Source organism: Chelonia mydas, chromosome 1, assembly GCF_015237465.2.
Source record: "Chelonia mydas isolate rCheMyd1 chromosome 1, rCheMyd1.pri.v2, whole genome shotgun sequence".
Classification (NCBI taxonomy): domain Eukaryota; kingdom Metazoa; phylum Chordata; order Testudines; family Cheloniidae; genus Chelonia; species Chelonia mydas.
In genome coordinates, this window is record NC_057849.1 from 57,075,177 (window position 1) to 57,101,665 (window position 26,489).

Here is a 26,489-nt window from a genome sequence, read left to right on the forward strand (position 1 = left end):
GATGGTCAATGAGCCTTTCTGTGTTGTGTTGTCTTTTGGTCAGGCCTGGGGATGGGAGTAAGATTTCCTGGATTCTATTTCCAGCTCTGCCATTAATTTACTGTGGAAGAAATTCATATCCTTTGCACAATATCAGAGTAATCAGGCTTTAAGCAAGAGAAAAATATGGGTGGGGTGGGTAACAGAATCTCCTTTTCCTCCAGCCGCAAAGCAGAGCATGGGACAAAGCACTTTTGAGCTGTATTAAGGACTGCAGACTGCTGGACCCTGCCTTTGATAACCAAGGGACCTATATAGTCATAGACCCACCAGCTGAGAGCATGGCAGGATTTAAAAATAGAATTATACGTCTGTATGAATAGTAACGTCCATAGATACATTAAATAGATGAAAGAATTATAAGGAACATAAATCCTCATGGCTCAGGGCATAAGTCAGCTACTAGCTGCCTGAAGTTAGGAGAAACTCTTCCTCTGTGAGCAGGTTACTCCATAATGATCCATTATGGGTTGTTAGGGTGTTTTTGTTTGTTTTTTTTTTTTTTTGGCTCCTTCTTCTTCTGAAGCATCTGGTATTGGCTAGTGTCAGAGACATGGCACTAACCTAGATAAACATTGGTTGATCCTGGTATCACTGTTATGTTGGAATAGCAATAAGTGATGTGAAAGCAACAGGAATTGTAAAACATATAGCTATATCTTGATTACTAAGACTGCAAAAACAAGCATTACAGTTTTTCATTTGGTGGATTACTGCACCTGTTGATCAGGGTTTTGCAACCCCTTGCTGGGTTATATAATGTAATCACATGGGTGTTCGGTGCAGAGAAGAAAGACTCGTCTGTTGCAGGGGCCAGAGAAGGACTTAATTAAATTTGCATTAATATCTAAGGATATTTATAGGAGGGAAATATTGGAATTTCTGATGATATTAAGATATACTTTTTAATTAAATTCAGCCAGATGCATGGCAGAGGGTGATTGAGCTGCCGAGCAATGCCAGGGGAACAGGGAAAATGGACTTGTATTTAGAGATATAATCTGCTATGAAGGTAACAGGGGGAGGTGGGAAGAATGCTGGTCAAATGTTGCTGCACCAGTCTGTCTTGTGATTTTCTATGAATAAAAACAAAACTAATTTTTGGACTATGTGAAGTTCGTTGGACACAATGAAAAATGCTGTGCTTGGTTGCTAAGTGCCCTGCATATGAAGCAGGCTGAAGTCCACTCAGCTAATTAACCTGAATTCATCACATCCCTGCTGAATAAAAGAATATACGAACTATATAGTATACTAGTTTTTATAGCAACCATGTTTATGAGGCCCTCTTCTTCCCCCTTCTCAATAGCTGATAAATACAAATCCTTTCGCTATAATTCATTGTAAATCAAATTAAAAAGGGAAGAAGCATCAGATTAAATATATATTTTTGGAGCTATTGAGGACACCGCTGTGTAAAGACAATTGCATATGCGTCAACTTCTGAGAGTGAGTAACAAAGCTGTTAAAAGAAAAGACAGATCTTTTAAAGAAAAAGATACAGGCCCTGATTCAAAGCCCTTTCTGTTCAAGTCAACAGAAAGACTCTCCTTGTCTTGAATGGGCTTTAGATCTAGGCTTTTATTGCATTTCAGTGCAATTTATTGAAGAGAGCAGTAGGCCAAAAATTTTCAAATTTGGATGCCTCAAATTAGCCACATAAATCCATATTTAGACTCCTAAATAAGTGGCCTGATTTTCAGAGGTGCCAAGTACCTGCAGCTCCCATAGACTTCAATAGGGAAGGTGGTTGCTCAGCTTTTATGGAAATCAGGCCATTTTAATTTTTTTCTTTAGGTATCTAAATATGGATTTAGGTGGCTAACTTTTAGGCACCCAAACATGAAAAAATTGGCTTAGGTCAACTTACTAGATGAGGAGCTTGATTCTCTTCTCACTCCTATTATACTCCTGTGGAAAGTAACTCTTTTGAAGGCAATGGAGTTACACTATTTAAAATGGCCTGAGAGGAGAGTCAGGTCCAAGGGGGCCCAAACTCTGTGATGCCAACGGCCACACTGGCATTTGGCAGGAGCCAGAGGGCTACTCTTGAGCCAAAGAGTTGTTTAGCAACATAAACTCTCAGTGAAATCTACGGTGCTGGTCTTTTCTTAACTCCGAATAGGAATTGTTGTGCTTAAAACCTCTCAGGTTCAAACTCCGTCTTTGTATAGAAATTTATTTTTAAATAAATAAATGTAGACAACCCCAATATTTATTAGAACATAACATAAGAACAGTCATACTGGGTCAGACTAAAGGTCCATCTATCCCAGTCCCAGGTGCCCCTGAGGTAATGAACAGAACAGGTAATCATCAAGTGATCCATTCCCTGTCGCTCATATCCATCCCCTGTCGCCCAGCTTCTGGCAAACAGAGGCTAGGGACACCATTCCTGCCCATCCTGGCTAATAGCCATTGAGGGAGCTATCCTCCATGAATTTATCTAGGTCTTTTTTGAACCCTGTTAGAGGATGCTGTGAAGGCCAAGACCCTAGCAAGGAGTTCCACAGGTTGACTGTGTGTTGTGTGAAAAAATACTTCCTTTTGTTTGTTTTAAACCTGCTGCCTATTAATTTCATTTGGTGACCCCTAGTTCTTGTGTTATGAGAAGTAGTAAACCACACTTCCTTATCGACTTTCTCTACACCAGTCATGATTTTATAGACCTCAATCATATCTCCCTTAGCCATCTCTTTTCCAAGCTGAAAAGTCCTAGTCTTATTAATCTCTCCTCATACAGAAGCCATTCCATACCCCTAATCATTTTTATTACCCTTTTCTGAACCTTTTCCAATTCCAATATATCTTTTTGAAACTGGGTGATTGGTAATTGTTTTTGCTGTGATCAATTAATTTAAATTGCCTATTTGCATCCATAATCCATAAAAATCTGGAGTTGATTAGCTTTGTCATCACTTTGCAGCTATAGAAAGAAAGTGACAGTGAGCATATGGGGAATGTTTTAGGTTTCATGGGTCACATTTGGACTTCAGGCCACAGTCTGGCTGTCCCTGAGCTATACACTGTATTCTGAAAGGTAGTTTCTAGAAAGGTAAAATAGCTCCAATTTACAGTTGGCATTTTAAAAATGAATATATGCACATGTGCCCACAGACCATATAAGTGCAAAAATCTATAAATATACATATTGGAGTATTTTCTAAATATAGTATTTGTTTTGTTTTTATTCACTGAACTAGTAAACGTGAATCAGCAACTGATATTAAATGGTGCACTGTCTCTCTTTTACCTATTCTTTCATTGAGATAATGCTGGAAATTATTGTAAAGGAGAAGAGCTGCTTTAAAGTGTTCCCCGAGCCATTACAACTGAAGATTAAAATGATGATCAAAGTAGTGGGGAAAAAAAGCTGGTTGAGTTTTAAAATGCTTCAGATAGTGATTTTTTTCCCCGGTTCTTTCTTTCCAGGACCTGCTAACGAGACACAAATTGTTGGTAGCAGATTTCCTAGAACAAAATTATGATACAGTAAGTACAAATAATTTCCAGCCTTAATGGTTTCATATATGTTCCTGCAAATGTTACTGTGAGGAGTCCACCCTCACTTGGATCTGAACTGGAAACCTTTTGTAGGGGCATTTCTGCTCCACTCAGGAAAAAAAATAAGTGGATCTTCTTGATTCTTTGTGTTGACCAAAGCTGTTCGTTCAACAGCACAGTTCCTCCATTTCCCAGGCGAGGGATCCAATCGGGACAGCACCAGCTGGACTTCAGGGAAGGTGCCTGTACTTTAGCAGCCATTTGAATCATACTTTCTCATCTGCTTATAAACAGAGCATGTGCAGCTGAGGGCTACATGCCCCACCTAAAACTTTTACTTAGAACCAAACATCGCACCCTATAAGCCAAAATAATTAGTTTTACCAAGCGAGAATCCTCCTTAACCATCTGTAGAAATAATACTTATATCCTGTTTCCAGGCTTCCTGATTTCTAGTACAACTCCATGTCAAAAGCAAATCTTGTTTAGGATGTGGAACAGTAGAGGGGAAGAGTCTATTCTCGCCTCATTGCACACAACATAACTACATTAACTCTAGTGGGAGCTGCACGTGTGTACAGATATTAGACCAATTTTATTTTAAATATTTACCTTTTGCTACAGTTTGGCGCCACCTGGTCAGTGCTAGGGAATAGCTAGTGGTCATTCATGTCCCAGTAATACTTCAAGATAGAGGACAAGAGTTACTAGAACTTATTTTAGTGTTACTAGACATTATGTCTGTGTAAATCCTAAGGGATTTTGAGATGTGAATATACCTGTTATCCTAAGTAAATTAGTCTATTGTTATATTGCCATTTCTTTTTGCTTTAAAATATCTCTGAAAATCAAGTGTAGGTCAGAAAAATTCTGTTGGAATCAACTGAAATTGGGCTGACATGGGTGGTGGAATTCGACAGAAGATTAAGTTGCCATGTTACCTTCAAGCTTGCATGCTGCTGAGTCACAAATGCGGTGTGACTCAGGCAATTTGTATATCTTCACTTATTCTCTTTATCGCTGTACTAAAGCACTGTGATAAAATGAGTGTCTGTCTTGAGTTTGTGTAGCATTGATGCTCAAAGTACACATAGTGAAGAATAATGTTCTTAAAGGACTCCCAGTCAACAAACAGAAATCTGTTTTATCAGCTAGACAAACTAATACATGTTCAAAACTATCACTAGTACCTTTTTGAATCATAGAAGATTCAGGCTGGAAGAGAACCTCAGGAGGTCATCTAGTCCAACCCCCTGCTCAAAGCAGGACCAATCTCAACTAAATTATCCCAGCCAGGGCTTTGTCAAGCCGGGCCTTAAAAACCTCTAGGGATGGAGATTCCACCACCTCCCAGGTAACCCATTCCAGTGCTTCACCACCCTTCTAGTGAAATAGTTTTTCCTAATATCCAACCTAGACCTCCCCTACTGCAACTTGAGACCATTGCTTCTTGTTCTGTCATCTGCCACCACTGAGAACAGCCTAGCTCCATCCTCTTCGGAAACCCCCTTCAGGTAGTTGAAGGCTGCTATCAAATCCCCCCTCACTCTTCTCTGCTGCAGACTAAATAAGCCCAGTTCCCTCAGCCTCTCCTCGTAAGTCATGTGCCCCAGCCCCCTAATAATTTTCATTGCCCTCCGCTGGACTCTCTCCAATTTGCCCATGTCCTTTCTGTAGTGGGGGGACCCAAAACTGGACTCCACCATACTCCAGATGTGGCCTCACCAGTGCCGAATAGAGGGGAGTAATCACTTCCCTTGATCTGCTGGCAATGCTCCTACTAATGCAGCCCAGTATGCCGTTTGCCTTCTTGGCAACAAGAGAACACTGTTGACTCATATCCAGCTTCTCATCCACTGTAATCCCCAGGTCCTTTTCTGCAGAACTGCCGCTTAGCCATTTGCTCCCCAGCCTGTAGCACTGCATGGGATTCTTCCGTCCTAAGTGCAGAACTCTGCACTTGTCCTTGTTGAGCCTCATCAGATTGGGCCAAAAGAAATCTTCCAATTTGTCTAGGTCACTCTGGACCCTATTGCTACCCTCAAGCATAACTACTTCTCCCCCCAGCTAGTGTCATCCATGAACTTGCTGAGGGTGCAATCCATCCCATCGTCCAGATGATTAATGATGATATTGAACAAAACTGGCCCCAGGGCTGACGCCTGGGGCACTCCGCTTGATACCGGCTGCCAGCTAGACATTGAGCCGTTGATCACTAGCCGTTGAGCCCGACGATCTAGCCAGCTTTCTATCCGTCTTAGAGTCCATCCAATCCATACTTTTTAAACTTGCTGGCAAGAATACTGTGAGAGATGGTATCAAAAACTTTGCTAAAGTCAAGATATATATCATGTCCACTGCTTTCCCCATATCCACAGAACCAATTATCTCATCATAGAAGGCAATCAGGTTGGTCAGGCATGACTTGCCCTTGGTGAATCCATGTTGACTATTCCTGATCACCTTCCTCTCCTCCAAGTGCTTCAAAATGGATTCCTTGAGGACCTGCTTCATGATTTTTCCAGGGACTGAGTTGAGGCTGACTGGTCTCTAGTTCCCCAGATTCTGCTTCTTCCCTTTTTAAAGATGGGCACTATATTTGCCTTTTTCCAATCATCTGGGACCTCCCCCAATCGCCACAAGTTTTCAAAGGTAATGGCGAATGGCTTTGCAGTCACATCAGCCAACTCCCTCAGCACCCTCGGATGCATTAGATCCGGACCCGTGGACTTGTACGTGTCCTGCTTTTCTAAATAGTCCTTAACCTGTTCTTTTACCTCTGACAGCTGCTCATCTCCTCCCCATACTGTGCTGACCAGTGCAGTATCTGGGAGCGGACCTTGTCTGTGAAGACGAGGCAAAAAAAGCATTGAATGCTTCAGCTTTTTCCACATCATCTGTCACTAGGTTGCCTCCCCCATTCAGTAAGACTCCCACACTTTCCCTGACCTTCTTGTTGCTAACATACCTGTAAAAACCTTTCTTGTTAACCTCACATCCCTTGCTAGCTGCAACTCCAGTTGTGCTTTGGCCTTTCTGATTACACCCCTGCGTGCTCTAGCAATATGTTTGTACTCCTCCCTAGTCATCTGTCCAAGTTTCCACTTCTTGTAAGCTTCCTTGTTGTGTTTAAGCTCACCGAAGATTTCTCTGTTAAGCCAAGCTGGTCACCTGCCATATTTGCTATTCTTTCTGCATATCAGGATGGTTTGTTCCAGCGCCCTCAATAAGGCTTCTTTAAAATACAGCCAAATCTCCTGGACAAATTGCCCCCTTATATTAGCCTCCAAGGGTATCACGCCCATCAGTTCCCTGCGGGAGTCAAAGTCTGCTTTTCTGCAGTGCAGGGTCTGTATTCTGCTGCTCTCCTTTTTTCCTTTTGTCAGGATCCTGAACTCGATCATCTCGTGGTCACTGCTGCCCAGGTTGCCATCGCTTCTACTTCCCCTACCAATTTTTCCCTGTTTGTGAGCAGCAGGTTAAGAGGAGCACGGCCCCTAGTTGGTTCCTCCAGCACTTGCCCCAGCAAGTTGTCCCCAACACTCTCTCCAAAAACTTCCTGGATTGTCTGTGCACTGCTGTATTGTCTCCCAGCAGATGGCAGGGTGATTGAAGTCCCCCATGAAAATAAGATACCTGGATACTCAAAGCATAATCTGTTCCTGTTGGGTCTGAGCCTGTGAGGTGTGTTGAAGCTAGTGAGCTGAGGGCAGGCAGCACCTTGCAGGAGGCAGCTACACCACCTCGCAAGATTGTGCTCACTCTTTTCAATAAATGGAGATATTGGGTAAGCCTACATCACAAGGGGAAAAAAACCCTCGCAGCAGTGAGTCTCAGAGCCTGGGTCAACTGACTCAGGCTTGCTGTGGCTAAAAATAGCAGTGTAGATGTTCTGGCTTGTACTGGAGCCTTGGCTCTGTTACCCTTCCCAGGTTTCAGAGCCCAGGATCCAGCCCAAGCCGGAACATCTATATTTACTCCTGGGGAATTCTGCGCAACTGCACATGTGCAGAATTTATTTCCCCTGCAGATTTCTTTGCTTCCCTGCAGAAAAATAACTTTCTGACAGGGAAGCAAAGGGAAGCTGCAAGAGCAGTCAGACACCACTCCCTAGCTGCGCAGGTACATCATTTCAGGCACCCGGAGCAACTGGCGGAGAGGTAAATCACCGCAGGGCTGGGAACACCCCAGCCAGAGGCTCCTACCCTGAGCTGGGATCAGCTGCTAGTCCCAGCTGGGCTGGAGGCAGGAGAGAACGGGATTTCCTCTTCCCCTACAAGGAGTGGCTGGGGCTATGTCAGACCCACCCCCAGAAACCTCTGCCAGCTGCAGGAAGCTCAGCATCCTCCCCTGCTTCCTGTCCCCATCACTTCTCAGCTGCAGGGGAGGGGTCACTGTACAGGGAGCTGCTCCCCCATCCGTCCAACCCCCGTACATCTGGACTTCCCATACCCAGAAACCCCCACCTCACCCCCTGCCTCTGGACCCCCCACCCCTGCACCCAGACCACCCCCCCACTGAGCTCCTTGCACTCTGGACCTCCGCCCCACCCCCCTGAGTCCCCACATCCAGACCCCCATGCCACTGGCCCCCAACTAGCTGCATCCAGACTCCCACTGACCCCCAACTAGCTGCATCCAGACTCCCACCCCACCAGGCCCCATTCTCCCAGCACCCAGATCCCCCAGCTGAGACCCCTTCTCTGAGCCCCAACCACTTTCACCTGGAAGCCCCTGCAGAGTCCCATTACCCTTGCACCTGGAACCCCCACAATGAGCCTCTGTGCATCCAGATCCCCCCACATCTAGGACGCCTCCACTGAGCTGCCTGCACCCAGATTGTCCCACACAGAATCCTCTCACCCCATACCTGGATCTCCCCACACTGAGCCCCTCCACACTTGGCTCCTGCCTAGTTGAGCCTGCCTGCCCCACACCTGGCGCCCTTGGCGTAAAGGGGCAAGGCCCTAGGGTATTTCTGGGGCAGGGCCAGGCCTTGTGCTGGGTCAGGGTCAGGGTCAGCCTCACCACTGAGTCCACGTCCCAGGGTTGGGGAGTGGGGAGGCTGCAGGGTGATCTCTCACCTTCGTACAGCCAGTGGCCCACTGCCATGCTGGAGCCTCTGCATTTATTTATTGACAAACAAAATGTGCAGAATTTGTAATTTTTTGGCACAGAATACCTCAGGAGTATATACTTCCATTTTTAGCCCTATAACACAAGCCCAAGTCAGTTGATCTGGATTCTGAGACTTGCTGCTGCAGGGTTTTCTTTGCTGTATAGACGTTCCCATTATATCCTAAACAATAAAGGACAAATTGTGCCCTGAGATACAAATGAACAGCTCCCACTGAAATCAGGGTGTGTTGAACACATACATCTGACTGCAGATTTGGCTCTGAATGAAGTTTGTGGCAATGCTGACAAATGCCCACCGTTGGCATGTAGTGAGATGGGAGGTAAGTATCATTCCATGTTCACTCTTTGAGTGATGAGACAGCCAGGGACTGGGTTCTTTGGCACAGCACCCTTTCATTTTAACAAACATCTTTTTGCTTATTTTTTTTTAATTGCAACAGCATGAACAAGCTAAAGTTAGCTTCAAATAAGACATACATGAAATTTGTTTGCATATATAACCTCATTGTTCACATACACAGCCATACCAACCAGGCAAAAACAGTGAATGATATTTCAACATGAGAAAGATCAATCAGGCCAAGAGGAAATTGTGACCATCCAACTGTCACCATCACCATTTAAGTCTGGTTAACAATAATAAACATTTTGTTAACCAAATTTTCCAAGGTGCTGTTCATTTTATCTGCACATTACAGTTTGGCCATTAAGGCATTTGAGTGCCATGTTGAACTTGCATCACATTGTGTGATCTAGTGGCTAAAGCTGCAGGTCATGGCTCTTGTATATTATTTTCTTGACTGCTGTTAATGCTGGATGAACTTGGACAAGTCACTTAAAACCTCTGCATTGAGAATCATGTGAGCCGATCCCTGCATGGAGCCCTGACTCCCCTAGGGCTCTGTGCAAACACAAGGCTCCGCCCATCTGATACTCACTGCAGGATTGGAGTCTTAGGGTACATCTACATCGCAGCTGAGCGGCTGCTTCTCACCACAGGCAGGCTTACACATGCTAGCTCTATGTGAGCTAGTTTGCTAAAAATAGCAGTGGGGCAGTGGCAGCGTAGACAGCGGCGCATTCCAGCCACCTGAGTGATTGGCTCTTGCTTCCCACAGTCGTTAATTAAAACCCTTGGCCTGAGGTTTCGTGGCCCTGAGTCTTGCCCCATTTTTAGTAGATCTTTGGGTCATATTCATCAGTGTACCTCCATTGGCATAAACAGAGCTACATTGATTTTAGTGTTCATTAAGATTTGGCTTATTACATTTTTTATAAAATAAAATGAAACTATGCAAGCACTACACAAAGTAATAGTCTCATTACCTTTCCCTCCCATTCTAACCGCTTGGTATAACATACTGAGTCTCTCTCCAAATTCATAATTTTTTTTTCAATGCTGATTATCTGTTTGTAAATCACCATGCCCATCTATGGCTCTGTCTACATTTAATGAACAAGAACTGCAAAATGTCTTAGCACAAGAGATCTGATTGTGGATGGTGCTGAGCAACCCTCAGCTCCCACTAACTCAATGGGACTTTGAAAGTCCTCAGAACCTCGTGAGGCCCAGAAACTGTAACATTAAGAGGAGGCATTATAAACTTGCATGGCTCCATTACATTTCTGTGTCTCAGTTACGCTGCCCCATGCTGTGTTTGCAGTGCCTTCATTTTGATCTTTAAGCCTCCAAGGTATAGGGAATAGTAATGACAATGAGGACAACTGAAGTGAAGCAAAAAGGAAAATTGGCAAGTTAGATGTGTGCATAGAAACCCACTAAAAATAGCAATGTCACTCTAACAAGCCAGACTTCCACCATCCTTCTCTGTCTGTCTTTCTAGGGACATAGATGGCACTTTACTTATATAACCCTGTGTTGGTATAACAGTTACCTCAGATGGTCTCTGGTTACTAATGTTATATTTGCATGTTCTATTTTGGCAGCAAATTCATAATCTTTTATAAGATCATGGCATAAGGTGTGAATCACAAGGGCACTAAGTTCTTGATTCTTTGGTGGATTCACATGTGCAAGCAAACACTGATTGGACGTTGCTAATCTGTGGCCATTATGGACTGGGCTCTGGCATCATAAAGAAGTGCCAGAGCTGTGCTGCTGCCATCGCAAAGCTTAGTGCAGGAAGGACCAGTACAGGGGGATGGGGGGCAGGAAGAATATGGCTATCCTGGTTTTTTTTTCTTGTTCCCTTAGATCTTTGAGGACTATGAAAAACTGCTTCATTCTGAGAATTATGTCACAAAGAGACAATCTTTAAAGGTAATGTAAAATTCCTGAACACTTTTTTTTTTTTAATAGCCATAACATGCTCAGACTATTTCACAGAGTGGCCCTATATATCTTTTTTTGTTACAAAAGAAATTCTTTTAAATTAATCTAGTGCTTGTGAAAATCAGGAGATATTTTTGGCACTGCATTGGGGTTAGCATTGAAAAGTCCTAGTTCCTGAACTCATATGGCAAAGCCTGGAGTCCTTTCTCTGAAATGAGGGTGTCATCCTCTTTTCTCACTGTCACCTGAGTTCACAGTGTAGTCAGAACACAAGTGGGAGTGAGTTTGGTAGGTTCGTTGCAGTCCCCATTTGCCCATGCACCAAGCAATTTGGTAAAATCTGCAGTCTTCTCATGACTAGAACAGGAAAGTGTGGGGCATGTAAGTATTGAGGTGAATTAGCAGAACAATGTGGGATGGTTGTACTTGCTTTTATTTTATCTGGCTCAATCCAGCTGTTTCTCTATGCATTAATATGGTATCTATCTCTCCAATATTTGGTTGATCAGTGCTATTGGACAGTTATATCACTTTTATAAATAGCAAAATCACCTCAATTTTTTAAAAGGCCCTCCATTTTTGAAGCCACCATGGCCTAAGATAAAACTCTTTTGAAACCTCTGGGGTGAAGATAAAAATGTCATGCTTTCATCTGAATCATAAATTTTGTGCGGAGTCACAAAGCCTTTGTTTTTGTAAATGTTCCCACAGCTGCTGGGTGAACTGATTCTGGATCGACACAACTTTGCCATTATGACAAAATACATCAGCAAACCAGAGAACCTGAAGCTAATGATGAACCTGCTGCGAGATAAAAGCCCAAACATTCAGTTTGAGGCATTCCATGTGTTCAAGGTAACTCAGCATGGCCTTCCGAGAGGAAGGAACATCTCTTTCCCTGTGGGAGGGAGGAGAAGCCAGAAAAATGTGGGGTTTTACAAACCATTTCAAACATTTGAAAATGTTTTAATAGGAAATTTCTCCCTGACAGTCAGTTCTCTCTCGCTTGCTTGCCCTCTCTAGGTGATGTCTAAGGCAGGGTCATTTGGATCTGGGCCTAGTGATCTGAGGGGTCCCTTGTTACAGCAATGCATTATTAGCAAGAGGTGACAAATTGCCTGGCTGATTGCTGCAGGCTAACCACTTACTGGAGTTGATGGTGCTCTCCTCAGCCTCCTTAGGTCATGTCACAGTGACTCTGGGTAAGAATTGGGGGAGTCATGTGATTCCAAAATATTTGATGTTTGGCACCCAGCAATCAGATATTACAGTGCTGGGTAAGAACCTAGACAGACAGACAGTGTTGGCTCTCTGGATGAGGCAGAAGCAAGTGGAAATTTTTTTAATATTTCAAGAGATTTGCCTTTGATAAGTTTGAGCCCAACATATGCTTAATCCTCCTTGTTCTCACTCTGTTTTGCACTGATCACTAATGCAGCCTTACAAAATTGCAATAAAAATATTATTAGCCCAGGCACATACACTACTTTCTTTTATCATCATGATTTGGTTAATTTTTTCAAATTTTATTTACCCATCAAAAAAGTTTTTTGCGCTGAGCAAGAAGATGAGTAGAATTATTATGATGCAGAGCTACTATAATGCAAAATTAACTCATAAATATGTCTGGATGTATTTTCATAGTTTGAACAGATTAATTTTCAGAGAAGAGGGATAAACCCATAGGAGGGGGGAGAATGTCCTTCTCTGGGAGATGTTTATAATATAGACCACATTGCACGAAATGGCAAGTATTTTCAAAAATTACATCACCCTCAGAATGTTCAGAAAGGCTTTTGGAGGTCTTTGATTTTGTCATTTCTGTTGTGCAAAAGATCTTTCAGAAGGCATTCACGTCTCCAGCATGTGGCTTGAAGGATGGTATGGCTGCTCCGTATAATCTTTCATCTACGTAAAGTAATCACAGGGATTCCCAACATATTTCAATATTTTGCTTCCTGCATAATAAGCCTCAGTGATGCACTTAATTACTTGTGTAAGCCTTTGACTTGTTCTTGACAACCAAACTACTGTGAGTAGCTTTTGCTCTTACCCCTTATCAGGAGGTATGCAGCTCAAAGATAAGTTGGGGAGAGCAAATCCCAAATACTTGCAGTCTTTAAGAGCTCAAATGCCAGGGGAGGGAAGAGAAGAGAGAGAATTGGTTTCTATTAGCTACTTTTTCGTGTTTACTAATGGTCACATTCTTATGCATGCAACTTCTATGCATGAAGTGCAGTCCCTGAATTAATCCATAAGGCCACTACCATCTATTGTTTCAGATTCCCCTTAAGCACCCAGTTCTGCTGAGCTGTTTCAAGAAATCAGACAGTGATGAATAGGGGCGTGGCAGTTGAGAATAGTTTATTTTATTTTGTTTAAAATAGAAATTTGAGGATTTGGAGTGATCTGTAATCATAGCTATCTATGTAATGGTATGATATCATTACTGTCACCCTCATCCTCCCTCCCAGTGTCCACCGTCCTTTTGTTTCTCATGCTCAGAGCATCCAGTTTGTACGCTCTTCAGTGTAGGGACTGTGCCTACCCATGTATTTTGTGCAGTGCCTAACACAATGAGGCCCTAATCCTGACTGGGCCTTTTGGCACTATGTGAAACAGATAGTAAATGATAATGCAACCCTCATTGATGTCAGTGGGTCAAATTGTTCCCTCAGCTCCATGAATCCAACTTCCATGAGACTCTATTATTTTTACAATAATATCTGATGGCAGCAGTTAGACATGAATGTAATATGCACAGTATTCATCTTACAGTTTTCTATGTAATTCAGAGCAGAATCTCATCCAGTGGAAGTTGCACATTTCTAACTGAATGTAACCCATAGTTACAGCAAAATCCCCCTCTCCAGTCTGCAGCATAGCTCTCTTGTATATTCAACTCTTGTTGCACATGTGCAGAACAGGTATCGAATACACACGAGAGAAGGGCACTGAGCGTTTTGTCCTTAGTTTTCCTTTATTAATAAATTCTATGCTGATGATGGGAACCAATCCAGGAAATCCTTAAATATGAAAGAGAACATACACTTCATGGAAAAACAACTACTGCCTTGTCCTGATGCCCTTTCTGGCAGGTGAAAGGCAGCGATGTTCCTTGTTGCTCTGGGGTGCAGAGTCCTTGGGCCTGATTCTCCCCGTGGTTACTCTAGCTGTATGCTGGTGTAACTGAGGGTATGGGAGGAAGTCGGGCTCTGTGTCTTTATTTTCACATACTTTCAGGCATAGTTTTAAGTTATCTAGTTAGTCCTGTTTCAAATGACCACAGACTGCCAATACTGAGATGAAATCAAAGATTTGCCAAGCGGCTGATGCTTGTTACTTACTGCGAGGTGCCAAAAGATTTGGGTTTAAATTACCTGACTTGGATGTTTTTGCAGCTAGGCACATTTGAAATGAAAAAAGTGCTTGTTTTGTAAGTATCCGAATTCCAGCTCTCCCATGCCCCAGTTGACCCTGAAAAAGGCATATGACTCTCAGCTCCTTGAGGCAGTATCTGATTATTGAGGATTTGAAGCTGCAATATTTTAACTAGAGCCATGAGCATCTAGCATTCTAAATATTTTACAGTTAAGTTTGATGGCAATTAAAAATGCAATTAACTCTTCAAGCACTGAGGACAGTTGTATTCATCCAGGAGTGCTCTGCCCAGAGGTACAGAAGATAAGTAATGAGGTCTCATTTTCAGTACTTCCTCCCATCTAACTGTTCCTTCACCAGCAAGACCTCTACCTCCTTCATCATTCCTGCTCCCTCCCTTACCCTTGCTCGAACAAAATGAGACCTCTTCAACCCTTAGCCTCCACCCCACACAAGCAGTCACCAACTCATGGCCACCTAAAAGCCTTGGGAATATAGGTAGACCCCAGATAACAAAACCAAGGGGATTAGTGAGTATCTTAAGTGTTAATAAAACCTTCCCCACGTACACACACCTTTTCTCCTTCTTCATTCCAGCAGGGGAATCAATATCTGGTTTGAAGGTTGAACAATAAAAGGGTCTTTCTGAATACTCATGTGTTTTCTTTTGACAAATATATTTGTTACCATTATCGGTCAATCCGAGTATGTGATTTTTGCTTCTTTGTTCTCTTACAGACAATCAAAAATAAACCACACTGCAATATATTGCACACAATGCACATACAAATCTAGAATAGTATCAGCCTCTCTTGGCTATCATGTTAAACAATTCGATTATTTTGTGAACTCACCCCACAGTGGTGGTTCAGGATAATATAACATTTTTCTTAAGCAGAGATGTAGCAAGAGAGGTTTTAGTGTTTAAATCTAAAAATAGATTGTTTGACCTTAGCTTCATTTTTCCATTCTCTTTCATGCACATCACAAAGCTACCTCCCGTTGCTCACTCTGCAAACGGTTCTGCACAACTTGACAATACTGACCATTTCCACTCAGCCTGGGGCGGAAGCTGAGTTTGTGTTGTTTCTGAGCTATAGACTTGATAATACTTTGGTCTGTGGGGGATGTTGTCGGTTCAGCTACGTGAGCTTTCATGTACTTCCAGCGAGGTGGTAATCCCCCTGTAACGCATATGAGAAAATCATGACACCAGTTTCAGCCCTGGTGGGTCAATTGGCCTGTTGGTGTACAGAGTGATACATGCTGGATTTGGAGCATAATCGCTAACCATTTGAAAGTAGATCAGAGGTTGCAGTGAACTATTCTCATCAAGATCCTGTGACATTCAGTAGCCTTGGCCTCTGTGTTTAAAAAAACAAAGATTATCAGTGACCACACAGTGACTCATCGAGCATCAGACCATTTTAGTATCTTTATCCCTGTTGTGTTCCCTTGAGGAGATGATGATGACGACACATTGTCATTAATTGTGAGAACCAAGGTCAGACTCCAGAACTCTCTGATCAAATACTTTATGGAGTGGATAGGAAGTGTACAGTTTATCAATTTTGATGGACAATACTGATTTAAGGCCAGTTAGAGGACAGCAGTTCTATTTCATGGCAACTTTTGAGTTTTGACATTTGTTTTCATTCCGTGTTGGAATGAAAAGAAAAACCTTTCAAACATTTTCACAAAGTGAAGTTGTGTCGAAACTCCTCCGAAGTGACCAGAGAACTCTCAATCACAAAACCCTTCCCGACAGATATGTTGTTGAAACCAATACATCCCCACAAAATTATTTTTTCAAAAATATTCCAACTAGCTGTAATACTGATGTTGTTTCCAGGATATCTCTTATCTTTTTTTATTGTCTTCAAGTGAGGCATTAGCAGGAGACTTTAAAAAAAAATAAAACCTCATACTGGATCTAGCCTCAAGGTATAAAGATTCTTTGTTGTAGATGTGTGTAAAATTTCTTTGTTTCAATACTGTGACATTGTGGTACTATAGTTGCTTGAGGGAGCCAGTCTTTCAGTTTTATAATCCTTTTATGATCCCAGGGTTTGAAAAAAGTATTTGAGAGTTGCAATTGAGTCCTGCAGTAGGTCTAGTAGTCAAAAGATGATTTACATTTGAGTTTTCTATCTTTTATGCCAGTTTTTCAGGGGGAGGATTATAACCTGTAAGCAATCAGACAAGAAACTAAAGAATTCAGTCTAATAGGAGACATCAGCTCACGTTTAATCATTTGCCATGCTAATACATATTTTAGGCTAGAGCCAGTTTTAAAATTAAATCCTTTCAAGAATGTTTGCAGGCTGTTCCTTTCACACTGTGTAGATACAGTGTGGTCTAAATGTTCAAATTGACTAATCATTTTCCGTGCTTTAATTTTTGGGTGGCCTACTTGAGACCTCTTAAAGGGGCCTGATTTTCTGTGGGTGGGTGCTCAGCACTTTTTGCATGTCAGGCATCCAATGAAGTGAGCTGTAGCTCACGAAAGCTTATGCTCAAATAAATTTGTTAGTCTCGAAGGTGCCACAAGTACTCCTTTTCTTTTAGGCTCCTTTAAGGTGTCTCAGATTGGGCACCCAAATCACTAGATATTTCTGAAAATGCAAGGCATTGCAAATATATTTGCATTGTGCTCTCTCAAACAATTCTTTTATTTATCTGAACTGAGGGAAACAACATGCAATTTGTATAATAGGGTTATTTGTAATGGAAGGAATGTTTTTAAATGGCCAAAGCAGAGGCTGAACAAACTGCTATCTGTACCGCTCAGTAACGCAAGGGGGCCATGAGCTGACTACCTTGAGATCAAGGAACATGCCCCTAATAACAGACACTACTTTTTTGAGAACTTGAAGCATCTGGCAAGGAGGTTGCTCTAAAGGGGTCGTGGTGAAGTCTTGCGCAGTTGTCATTGCGTGTGAGCATCTAGAGGTCACCAGGAATTAAAAAAAAGTCCATGACTTTAAAAGTTCAGAACAAAGGGTTGGATTGTTGAAAAGAGGCCTCTTCTGGGTGCGGATCTGCACTTTGTGGTATGGTGGGGGAGCTGCTTCAGTGGCCTTGTCCTTCCTGGGATGTGGGAATCTGCACAGGGGCTGGGATCTAGGCTGGGGAGACATATGCTCAGGCATCAGTACAGGCTACAGCTTCTTGCTGTGGAACCTCCCTTTGAAGGAGGCTGCAGATGTAAGCAGGAGAAGCCCTCGGAGCCAGTCTAACAAGGAGCCAGAAGAGAGTTACAAAGCGGACAAGAGGCAAGTGCCTCTGAAGTGAGGGATTGCTACAAAAGGGAAGATCCCAGCCTCTCACCTGAGTGACCCACAGATAGCAATTCCAAGGCACTGGGCTGCCAGTGAGCTGCGTATGGAAGCGTGTTACATTGTCCTTCTGCTCTGCCTCACTGCTGTGTCCTTGTGAGCTTAGCAAACAAATTGAAATGTACGTGGATCCTGCTCTTGTAAATTTCCATTCACAGACTGCTCCTAGAATGGACTAGGGAGGGCGAAGTGAAGGATGTGACCTAAGTTCACAAACCAAAACAAAGCTGCTTGGTCTAATTTTAGGCCATATCAATTGAATATGGAAATTCTATCACCAACACAAGACTCCCAGTAATTATGGTTCTAAGACATTTCATGTTGGAGGGCCGTAAATGTGGAAGTGATCAGGGATTTATAGGCAACTTTCAACAGCTGGCTTTACAATCAAACCATTTGTCAATGAAAGGAACAGAATAAGGGAGAGTGATAACAAGTTCAAGTGTAACTTCACTTCCAGCTGCTAATGAGCAAGATCATGGGAAACTTTAACGTGTTTAAGATACAGGGATAGTTTTTCTTTCCTGTTTTGGCTGATTTGGGGTCAAGAAATCTGTTGGATTTCCCCAGCTAATATGTGGCTAGCACAGTCTGTTCCTGTGTCCTCCCTGCAGCTCCGGAAGCATAGGTGCTTGTCAGAAATGGAAGGGTCATGGTCAGAGTGCAACTGCATTAATCCCCAGCTGGCAGACAACCTCTTGAGAGCCATAGCCAGCTGTCATACTTTAGACTAAAGATCTTAGGGGCTACTATAAAATATGCTGGGCCTGAGGTCAGTGTAGAACTGGTCACAGGGACAGGTAGCTGCAACCAACAAATATGCAGTCCCTTCCCTCTCCCCTCTCACTGGGTACTGCACTCAGTGGATACAGGGTAGGCACCAGAGAATCTGGCCTCCAGCATTCAGTTGACTCAACAGAGAATGATGTAGGGCAGTGTCATGATTCTGATTGTTCATCCCTCTCTTTCTGTCTCTGTCTGTCTGTGTGTGTGTGTGTGTGTGTGTGTGTGTGGTTTTGTTTGCATGTTAGGTATTTGTGGCCAGTCCAAACAAAACGCAGCCTATCGTGGAGATTCTATTGAAAAACCAACCCAAGCTAATTGAGTTTCTGAGCAATTTCCAGAAAGAGAGGACGGATGATGAACAGTTCACCGATGAGAAGAACTACTTGATTAAACAGATCCGAGACTTGAAAAAGCCAACGCCATGAAGAGCTCCCCTAATTTCCCATCGTAGGCATTAAATCATATTTGTTCAGTTCCTCCCATGTGTCATTTAACAACACAATAGCGCTTGAGAAGTGCCTGTTTTAGTTTGATTCTTTGTTCACATAGATGTCAAGAGTATAAAGGTCTTACATGAAAACTAAAAAAAAAAAAAAAAAGTCTAGAATAATATATTCTAATCAAGTCTGTGATTATTTATGTCAGTTTAGACACCCTCTGTATTAGAAGCTGGTAAGGCAGATTTTCATCTGTGCGCTCCAGAAGAATGAACCTCTTTGCTCTTGCTTTTATCAGCAAACTTGAGCTCTTCGTAAATGCACAAAGTAGGAGGTCTGAAGATTGTAACTATCTTTTTCTTTGCACTTGTAGTTGTGAATTTATTTTAGTTCTGCATGCACATGAGGACTGTGAAAGAGGGTGTTGGGCAATTGACTTATCTGCACTGATGTAGTGGATTTGTTAGCTAAAGCAGTGGGAGATAGATTTGAAAAAATAAGGTTCACATTTTCACTTTATTTTTATGTTCACTCATTCCTTCAGTCTTTTTGATTTCACTCAAGCTCAGAGCTTTCCCACCAGTTTGGCCAACTGAACCTAGGAACTAGGCTAATACTTCGGGTGGGGCAGCCAGTGCCCACTGCCTCCCATCCCTCCGTATCTGATCTAACCCTACAATGCAGTCTAGGCTGCCCCCAAACCCCAGTCGTGTAATAAGACTGATCAGGAGAAGTCCTAGCTCCTCTAATGGGAATTAGAACATGCACTTTAAATGGGAGCCAGGTAATACATCAGGGCTAAGGGCAGAGGTGCATCGCTAATGACCTGCTCCTGCTCCCATTGAAATAAGTGGAAATTTGATCATTGACTTAATGGAAACAGAATTGGGCCGTCTTCAGCACTTCCTATTCTGGGCACAGTCCTGAAGCATGCATCTCCCATTGGCTTCAGCGTCAGTGGGGGCACTCAGCACTTCACAGGAGTGAACCCTAAGCTGAGACCTAAGGAAAGCACAGGTAGAGTATCAGTGATACAAGCCTGAAGTACCAATACCTGTGCCATGGTTGGGAACCCTCTGATGTGGATTCTGTAGTGGTTCAGTTTCTGCTCCTTCATACTTGCCTGTGCTGGGAACATCATGCCCAAAACATTCAAACCTGGGGACCTAAATCAGACTCTGAATTTCTTATTTAGGCATCTAAATAAAAATGGCCTAACTCTGAGCAGCTGAGCAACCCCGGTTCCCATGGAGTCAATGGAAGCTGCAGAGGCTCAGCCCCGCTGAAAATCAAGCCACTTCTTTACAAGCTTGAACACGGTTCTAGGAGTGTCACTTTGGGCTCACAGGGTTGCCCTATGTGGTTAGCATGTTCCCTTTGATTTGTTCAGACGTGAATTCAGTTTCTTTGCTAGAGGCTGAACATTGTGGAAGGGGAAATCATTGCACTGTGATGTTTAAGATAAATAAAGCCTTGGGTCCAAAAAGAGTTGCCTAGATATTCTTGCCATTTTTTCTTCTTCTTCTTCTTCAAGGAAATAGGCACTGTGATCCTGGGTATTTTGTTTGGTGGAGGAGTTTGAGAGTGGGGAGGGAATATCTTGAAGTATTTCTTCTATTAGCTTAAATCTGGGTTTTTCTGTTTGTTGAATGAAACATTACGTTCTCCAGCTATAATTGCATAGCAAACACTTCAGTGAAAGGATAGAAATCAGGTGAGATTTTTGTCCATAAAACTGTTGTATATTAAGGTGATTGATAATTTAATTTGTATGCTTTAGAAAAGGGGGGAACCAAACAAATAGGTCATCAACACATGGTTTACTTTTAAGATGTCAGGCATAGACAAAAATGTATATCTTAGTTGCTTGAAATTTTAAAATTATATTTACAAGTTATTAAAGGCATGGTTACTAATCTACGCTTTTTAATCACTGTTTATTTCCTTCCCTCACTTCCACCCCCACCTTCTCAAAAAATGCTTTCACTTAGAATCTTTTCATTGCTAAATTCTCTCTCTCTCTCTCTCTCCTCCACCAGCCACAACTTCCACAGATGGAGGAGGACAGATGATCACTTTCTTCAGAGCCAATGTGCTTTGCAAACATCACATTTGCAGCCTTCACTGGCATGGGGCCTGACAGTCCCAGGCTGCAATCCAATTTGGCCTTCCTGCGACCTTCAGTGCCATGCCACATGGCTGGCACTGACACACTCTGTGCTACACACACTGCATCTCTAGAGTAGGGAGGGGGCTTTTTGTGTGGAAAAGCTTCAGAGCTATTCACTAAATGGTCTGATCCTCTGAGATGTGGAGAGTCTCCTGCAAGGTGCTGAAACCAATGGGAGTTGGGGCATTCAGTGTCTCAGGACCTCCTAGGAGGGGCCCATTTCAGGGACGGCATGAACACATTGGACCTCAGCCTCTAGAGTTACGTGATAGCTGAGATTCTGATGTTTTCATCTACAAAAAATGTTCTAGCTTTCATGTTTGTGAAGCGAGCCAGGTGAAACCTATTCAGTGATGCCTGCCTCAGGCTGCAGGCAGCCTGAATCAGTAGCTCTGAAATGTGTGAACGGCCTCATCCATCTTAGTGGGTTGTTAACTCTGAAACCCACTGCTTTGAGAGGCCCCAGCAGAGGACTCTATGTGGGCAGATGGTCTAGCTATTCTCCCCCATTGTGGCTCCAGTAGGGGAAGAGGAACCCATACAGAGAGACCCATGCCTCCAGCGGGGTAAGTGGAGCTGAGTCATCAGTCCTCCTGAACAAACCCCAGCCTGCCCACAGTGATCCAAAGAGTGGAGAGGCCCCAGTCTGCCCCAGAAAGTGATGCTGGGCCACTACCACCACAAGCAGAAGTGGGACCACAGCGTGGGGATGGGATAGGGGCTAAGGGGGCCAATGAACTGGTGTGCCAAGAATTCCAGATTCTTTACGTGGCCCTGTACAGAGCCATACCCATCCAGCTCCTTCCAGTTTATTGCACATAGGGCTGGCTCAGTGTTTTCAGTCTAGTATGAAGTTATTTCCAGCATACTGAGGGCAATTCAAAATCTTTCCCAAACTCAACTTGTTTAACATTTGTAAAAGGGGAAAGCACTAGAAATGATGGTGATTAAATTAAGCTTGAGGAGCCCATTAGGCTCCATAATAATATTTCACAGCAGGCTGGGACACACATTTCTAATTAGTTGAAAGATGAGGTCTTCTCTGATTCATCTTGGAGTAAAGATAGACTTTTCAGTTTCCTTTTGTGTTTCAATCAGGGCTCCTGTTTTGTCTCAGAACCAGCTCCTGACAGGAATATCACAATTTCTCCCACGGACTAAAATTAATATCAGTGGGAACTGTGTGATTCCAAGACCATGATTTATCAATGAGAAAGGTGAAAAAGAACACTTGTAGGCAGGAGGAAAAAATAAACCAGAGAGAGGCTTGAGCTGCAGAATCCAGATTCCAAACCCCACCCAAAGGTCAAGGGATGTTTGGATCTGGAGATTTGGTTTGTGGCAACTTGCAGAATTCGGTTAGATCTCTACATAGAAACCTACTCTGATACAGAAGAGTGCCCAGAATATGCAAACCAACCCATTTAACTGAGTTTTTAGACAGTTTATTAAAATAGGAGGAATCTGACTAAAACAGTCATTACAGTCCTTCCTCTGTAATGAAAAATGATAAGTTATCCATCCTCAATCCATTTCAACAGATGAGGAAAGAGTTGTCTGATGGGGAACTTGGGCCATCACTCATTATGGAATTTGGCACTCTGTTTCCATCTGAGTGTTACAGTAAATAGTTCATTTTAGTTGTTTTTGCCCTACACCCATCTAGTATATTTGGAAAGCACTCATCTCTATAGCATCTAGATGCCTCATACAGTAATTAAAACTAACTATATGAGAGAGAGAGACTGGCACCATGATTCCACATGCTTTAAGTAATTTCAGTAGTAAGCCACAAATCTTCACTATCCATCAGAATGACATTTGTCTAGGGTGACATCCTGGCTCCATTGAAGTAAATGGCAAAACTCACATATAATTAGTGGGGCCAGGATTTCACCTCTAATCTATTGTTGATGGCACTTACATGATAGATGAATATTTATTACTGAACATTTATATTACAGTAGCACCTAGTGACACCAGTTGAGCTCCAGGCCACATACTCTGTACAAACACATGATGACAGCCCTTCCCCCATGGGCTCACAAGATGGACAAAGCAGGAGAGGACACTGGTAGAGAAAGGTGAAGTGACTTGTTCACAGTCACACAGCAAACCAGTAGAACCCAGGATCTAGAACCCAGAGCCCCTGATTTGCAGTCAAGGGCCCTGTCTGTACTGCCTCCGAAATATTCAGGCTGGCAATTGAACCCAAGCCAAACTGTTTGGAAGGCTGCTGTGCGCACCACTGACTTAGCCACTCTGCCTTGGAGTCAATGATAAGTAGCTAGTAGGGGTGTATTTTCAAAGAGCTGATGACTTAGCCCTGGTCTACACTGGGGGGGAGGGGGATCGATCTAAGTTACGCAACTTCAGCTACATGAATAACGTAGCTGAAGTCGACATACTTAGATCGACTTACCGTGGTGTCTTCACCGCGGTGAGTCGACTGCTGCCGCTCCCCCGTCGACTCCGCCTGCGCTCCTCGCGGCGCTGGAGTACAGGAGTCGATGGAAGAGCGCTTGGGAGTCGATTTATCGCATCTAGACTAGGCATGATAAATCGATCCCCGCTGGATCGATCGCTGCCCACCGATCCGGCGGGTAGTGAAGACAGACCCTTAAGCTTGTGTATCTGTTTTTTATATACAAGGTTGATGTGCCCTGGGGAATGTTACTGGCCCATTACTTGTCATGCACCTCTGAATACACTTTAGTGAGTCAGGATTTCAAATCTCTGCCTTCCTTTTGCAGTTGAAAGGCGGTGTCGGTGAGTCACCCCAGACTAACCCTTCCCTCTTCTCAAATCATGTAGGGAGGAATGGTTCAGCATGGACTTAAAGGATAGCGTGCTGGCTCCTGAATCTCCAGTATCCTGAACTCTGCTTTGTGAAGAACAAGGCAGTCTCCATCAGCACAGCGGCTCTGAAGCTGCTTCTATTCGAGTCAGTGAGGGGTTTGCAACCGAGGTCACTGGGAGCGTGACCAGACCTCTAGTGCACAGATGTGATTACAGTAGAACCTCAGATTCCAGACACCAGAGTTATGAACTGACCAGCCAACCATACGCCTCATTTGGAACCAGCAGTATGTGAATAGGCAGCAGCAGAGACAAAATAAAGCAAATACAGCACAGTCCTGTGTTTAATGTAAACTACTAAAAAATAAAGGGAGAGCAGCATTTTTCTTCTGCACAGTGAAGTTTCAAAGCTGTATTAAGTCTATGTTCAGTTGTAAACTTTTGAAAGAACAACCATAGCCTTTCATTACTATCATTTCAGAGTTACGAACAACCTGCGTTCCTGAGGTGTTCTTGGCTCTCAGGTTCTACTGTAGTTCTGAAGCGCTGTCCCAGGGACAGCATGCGTCTGTGATGCCATATATATAGGTAAGGGATGAAATTTTCTGAGTAGCAAATGTGAGATCAACTTAAGAAAGGGAGACACGTCAAATATTTTCATGTGAACAGGCTACAGTGCACAAAATGACAAGACACATCCTGCGTATTCTAAGGATTTTTCCTTTAGATTCATCCATGATCGGGAAAGCTGGGCACTTTCCTGTCTCCCTTTCTCACATTACCACAGCTCCACTTGAAAGCAATGAATGGCATGCGCTTGCACCTTCAGGAAGAATGCGGTCTACACTTTCTCTGTGGAAATGTCTACAAAGCATCGGGGAATGAGCCTCTTAGCCCAGGTCCCCAGACTCACGCTAGCAGGGATCATAGTGCGCTCTAAACAGTTGTGTAGACAGTGCTTTTATGGTATGCCTTGGAGCTTGGGCTGTCAATCCTAGGGAGCAGGGTTGGTATGTGATCCTGTGGCCCCAGGCTGGGAGCCTTGCTCCCAGATGCTGTGTAGACATACGCTATATTACCCAAAAGGCAATGTGTTACTAAACATTCAGGAGTCATTGTCAGGAGTCTGTCATGCTCATCATTATGCTACACAGCTCCCAGGGAAATCACTTGCCCAAGATCACACAGATTTCCTGACTAGCAGTCCTGTGCCTTAACTGCATCCCCCTCCTTCCTGCTGGGCTTCTTCCAGGGATGCGAATGGGAAGAATTTCCTGTGGTCATGAGTCAGGATTGATTTAAACAAAGCAGAACCAAACAACCAAGAGTAGAACTGGAGCAGTCTCAGCAGCCAAGAGAGTAGAGAGCAAAGACGTACCAGTCCATCTCCTCCAGGGGACCATGCTGCCACTTATTTTAATCACACCGAGATGACACTTCAGTGGACACTTGCACATTTAATACATAAATAACTGGCCAGTGCCAAGCCCTTGAATCCTAAGGTGGTGGGCACTATAGAAACCCTTCAGCTAGATATTCTCCAAGGTGTAGCATTGTCTGTTCAGTGCCACAGTCATGGACTTTATGCAATCTCTGCTTTGTGTAATTAAAAAAACTCATTCTGGTGAGGAAAGAGGCTAATCAATTAATGAATATGCTCTTCCTTCTAGGAAAGAAGACAGATCGGCACAGTTGCATGCTGGAGACTGTGACATTTACACGGAACTGACCTTTACGCCATTTATGACGAAGGCCTGTTCTTTCCAAACTAGGCGGGACCTTATCTATGTTCATATAGTTCTGACAACTATAACAGTGTCCTTGAACTCACTTTGAGAACAGCTGCCTTGAGAAGGCTTTGAACTTGCTTAAAAAAATACTTATCAGACCCTAGCACTTTGAAGTTGTTCAAAGCTTTGGGCAAACAGGAACTAATTGGTGCCAGTCTTTTACCATGAGACACGCTTAGCTGCATTGCTGCGTGCACCTGGTTGCCATATGCAAATATCCAGTGGACCAACACACACCAGCCATTTGCTGGTGCACATGGCAGGAGGGCGAACTGGCCACATATACGCATAAGCATATGCCAGCCAGCGTGCATGGCAAAGGCAAAATGCTGTGTGTATGTTCTCGCACTTCCTTCACAAAGATAGGTAAAGTCATGGAATCAACTGTCTTCCCATTTTAAAGTTGAGCACAGGGAAACTTACAGAGAGAAGATGGGTGATTTGCCTAAGGCCACTGTCAGAGCTAGAATTAGAATAGGACTGCGTGTAGCAGAGCCTTGGGGTGACCCCACTGATGCACACTGAATGCATCCGATGAAGTGAGCTGTAGCTCACGAAAGCTTATGCTCAAATAAATTTGTTAGTCTCTAAGGTGCCACAAGGCCTCCTGTTCTTTTTGTCTCACACAGTTGAAATAATAAGAGGTTTGTGGGTCGGGCACAGTAATGCAACATTGCACAGGGAAAGCCAAGAACAAGAAAAATCCCTGCTGAGAAAGGGACCATTACAAATCCTGGCACATTCATTAAAGGCAAAAATGAAAGCAACAGAGCTTTTTCTAGGCATAATGTAAACAGTTAATCAGGTAAGCAAC

The 26,489-nt window shown here is 43.4% G+C and overlaps 1 protein-coding gene across 14 annotated transcripts in view; it reads left to right on the forward strand.

Annotated features, from left to right (window-relative positions):
• Positions 1-26,270, forward strand: part of CAB39L (calcium binding protein 39 like) — a 109,637-nt gene extending 83,367 nt beyond the window's left edge. For 10 of the 14 annotated variants that reach the window (XM_037893461.2, XM_043532966.1, XM_043532979.1 and 7 more), the window contains 4 exons: positions 3,472-3,531; positions 10,897-10,962; positions 11,686-11,829; positions 18,725-20,837. In XM_037893461.2, the coding sequence (XP_037749389.1) occupies positions 3,472-3,531; positions 10,897-10,962; positions 11,686-11,829; positions 18,725-18,904 (450 nt within the window). In that variant the 3' untranslated portion in view covers positions 18,905-20,837. Of the gene's footprint in view, positions 1-3,471; positions 3,532-10,896; positions 10,963-11,685; positions 11,830-14,952; positions 20,838-24,366; positions 24,474-25,555 lie in introns of those variants that run through there. The other 4 variants (XM_043532998.1, XM_027834510.2, XM_037893480.1 and 1 more) reach the window with 3 other exon arrangements.
• The last annotated feature ends 219 nt before the right edge of the window (positions 26,271-26,489 follow it).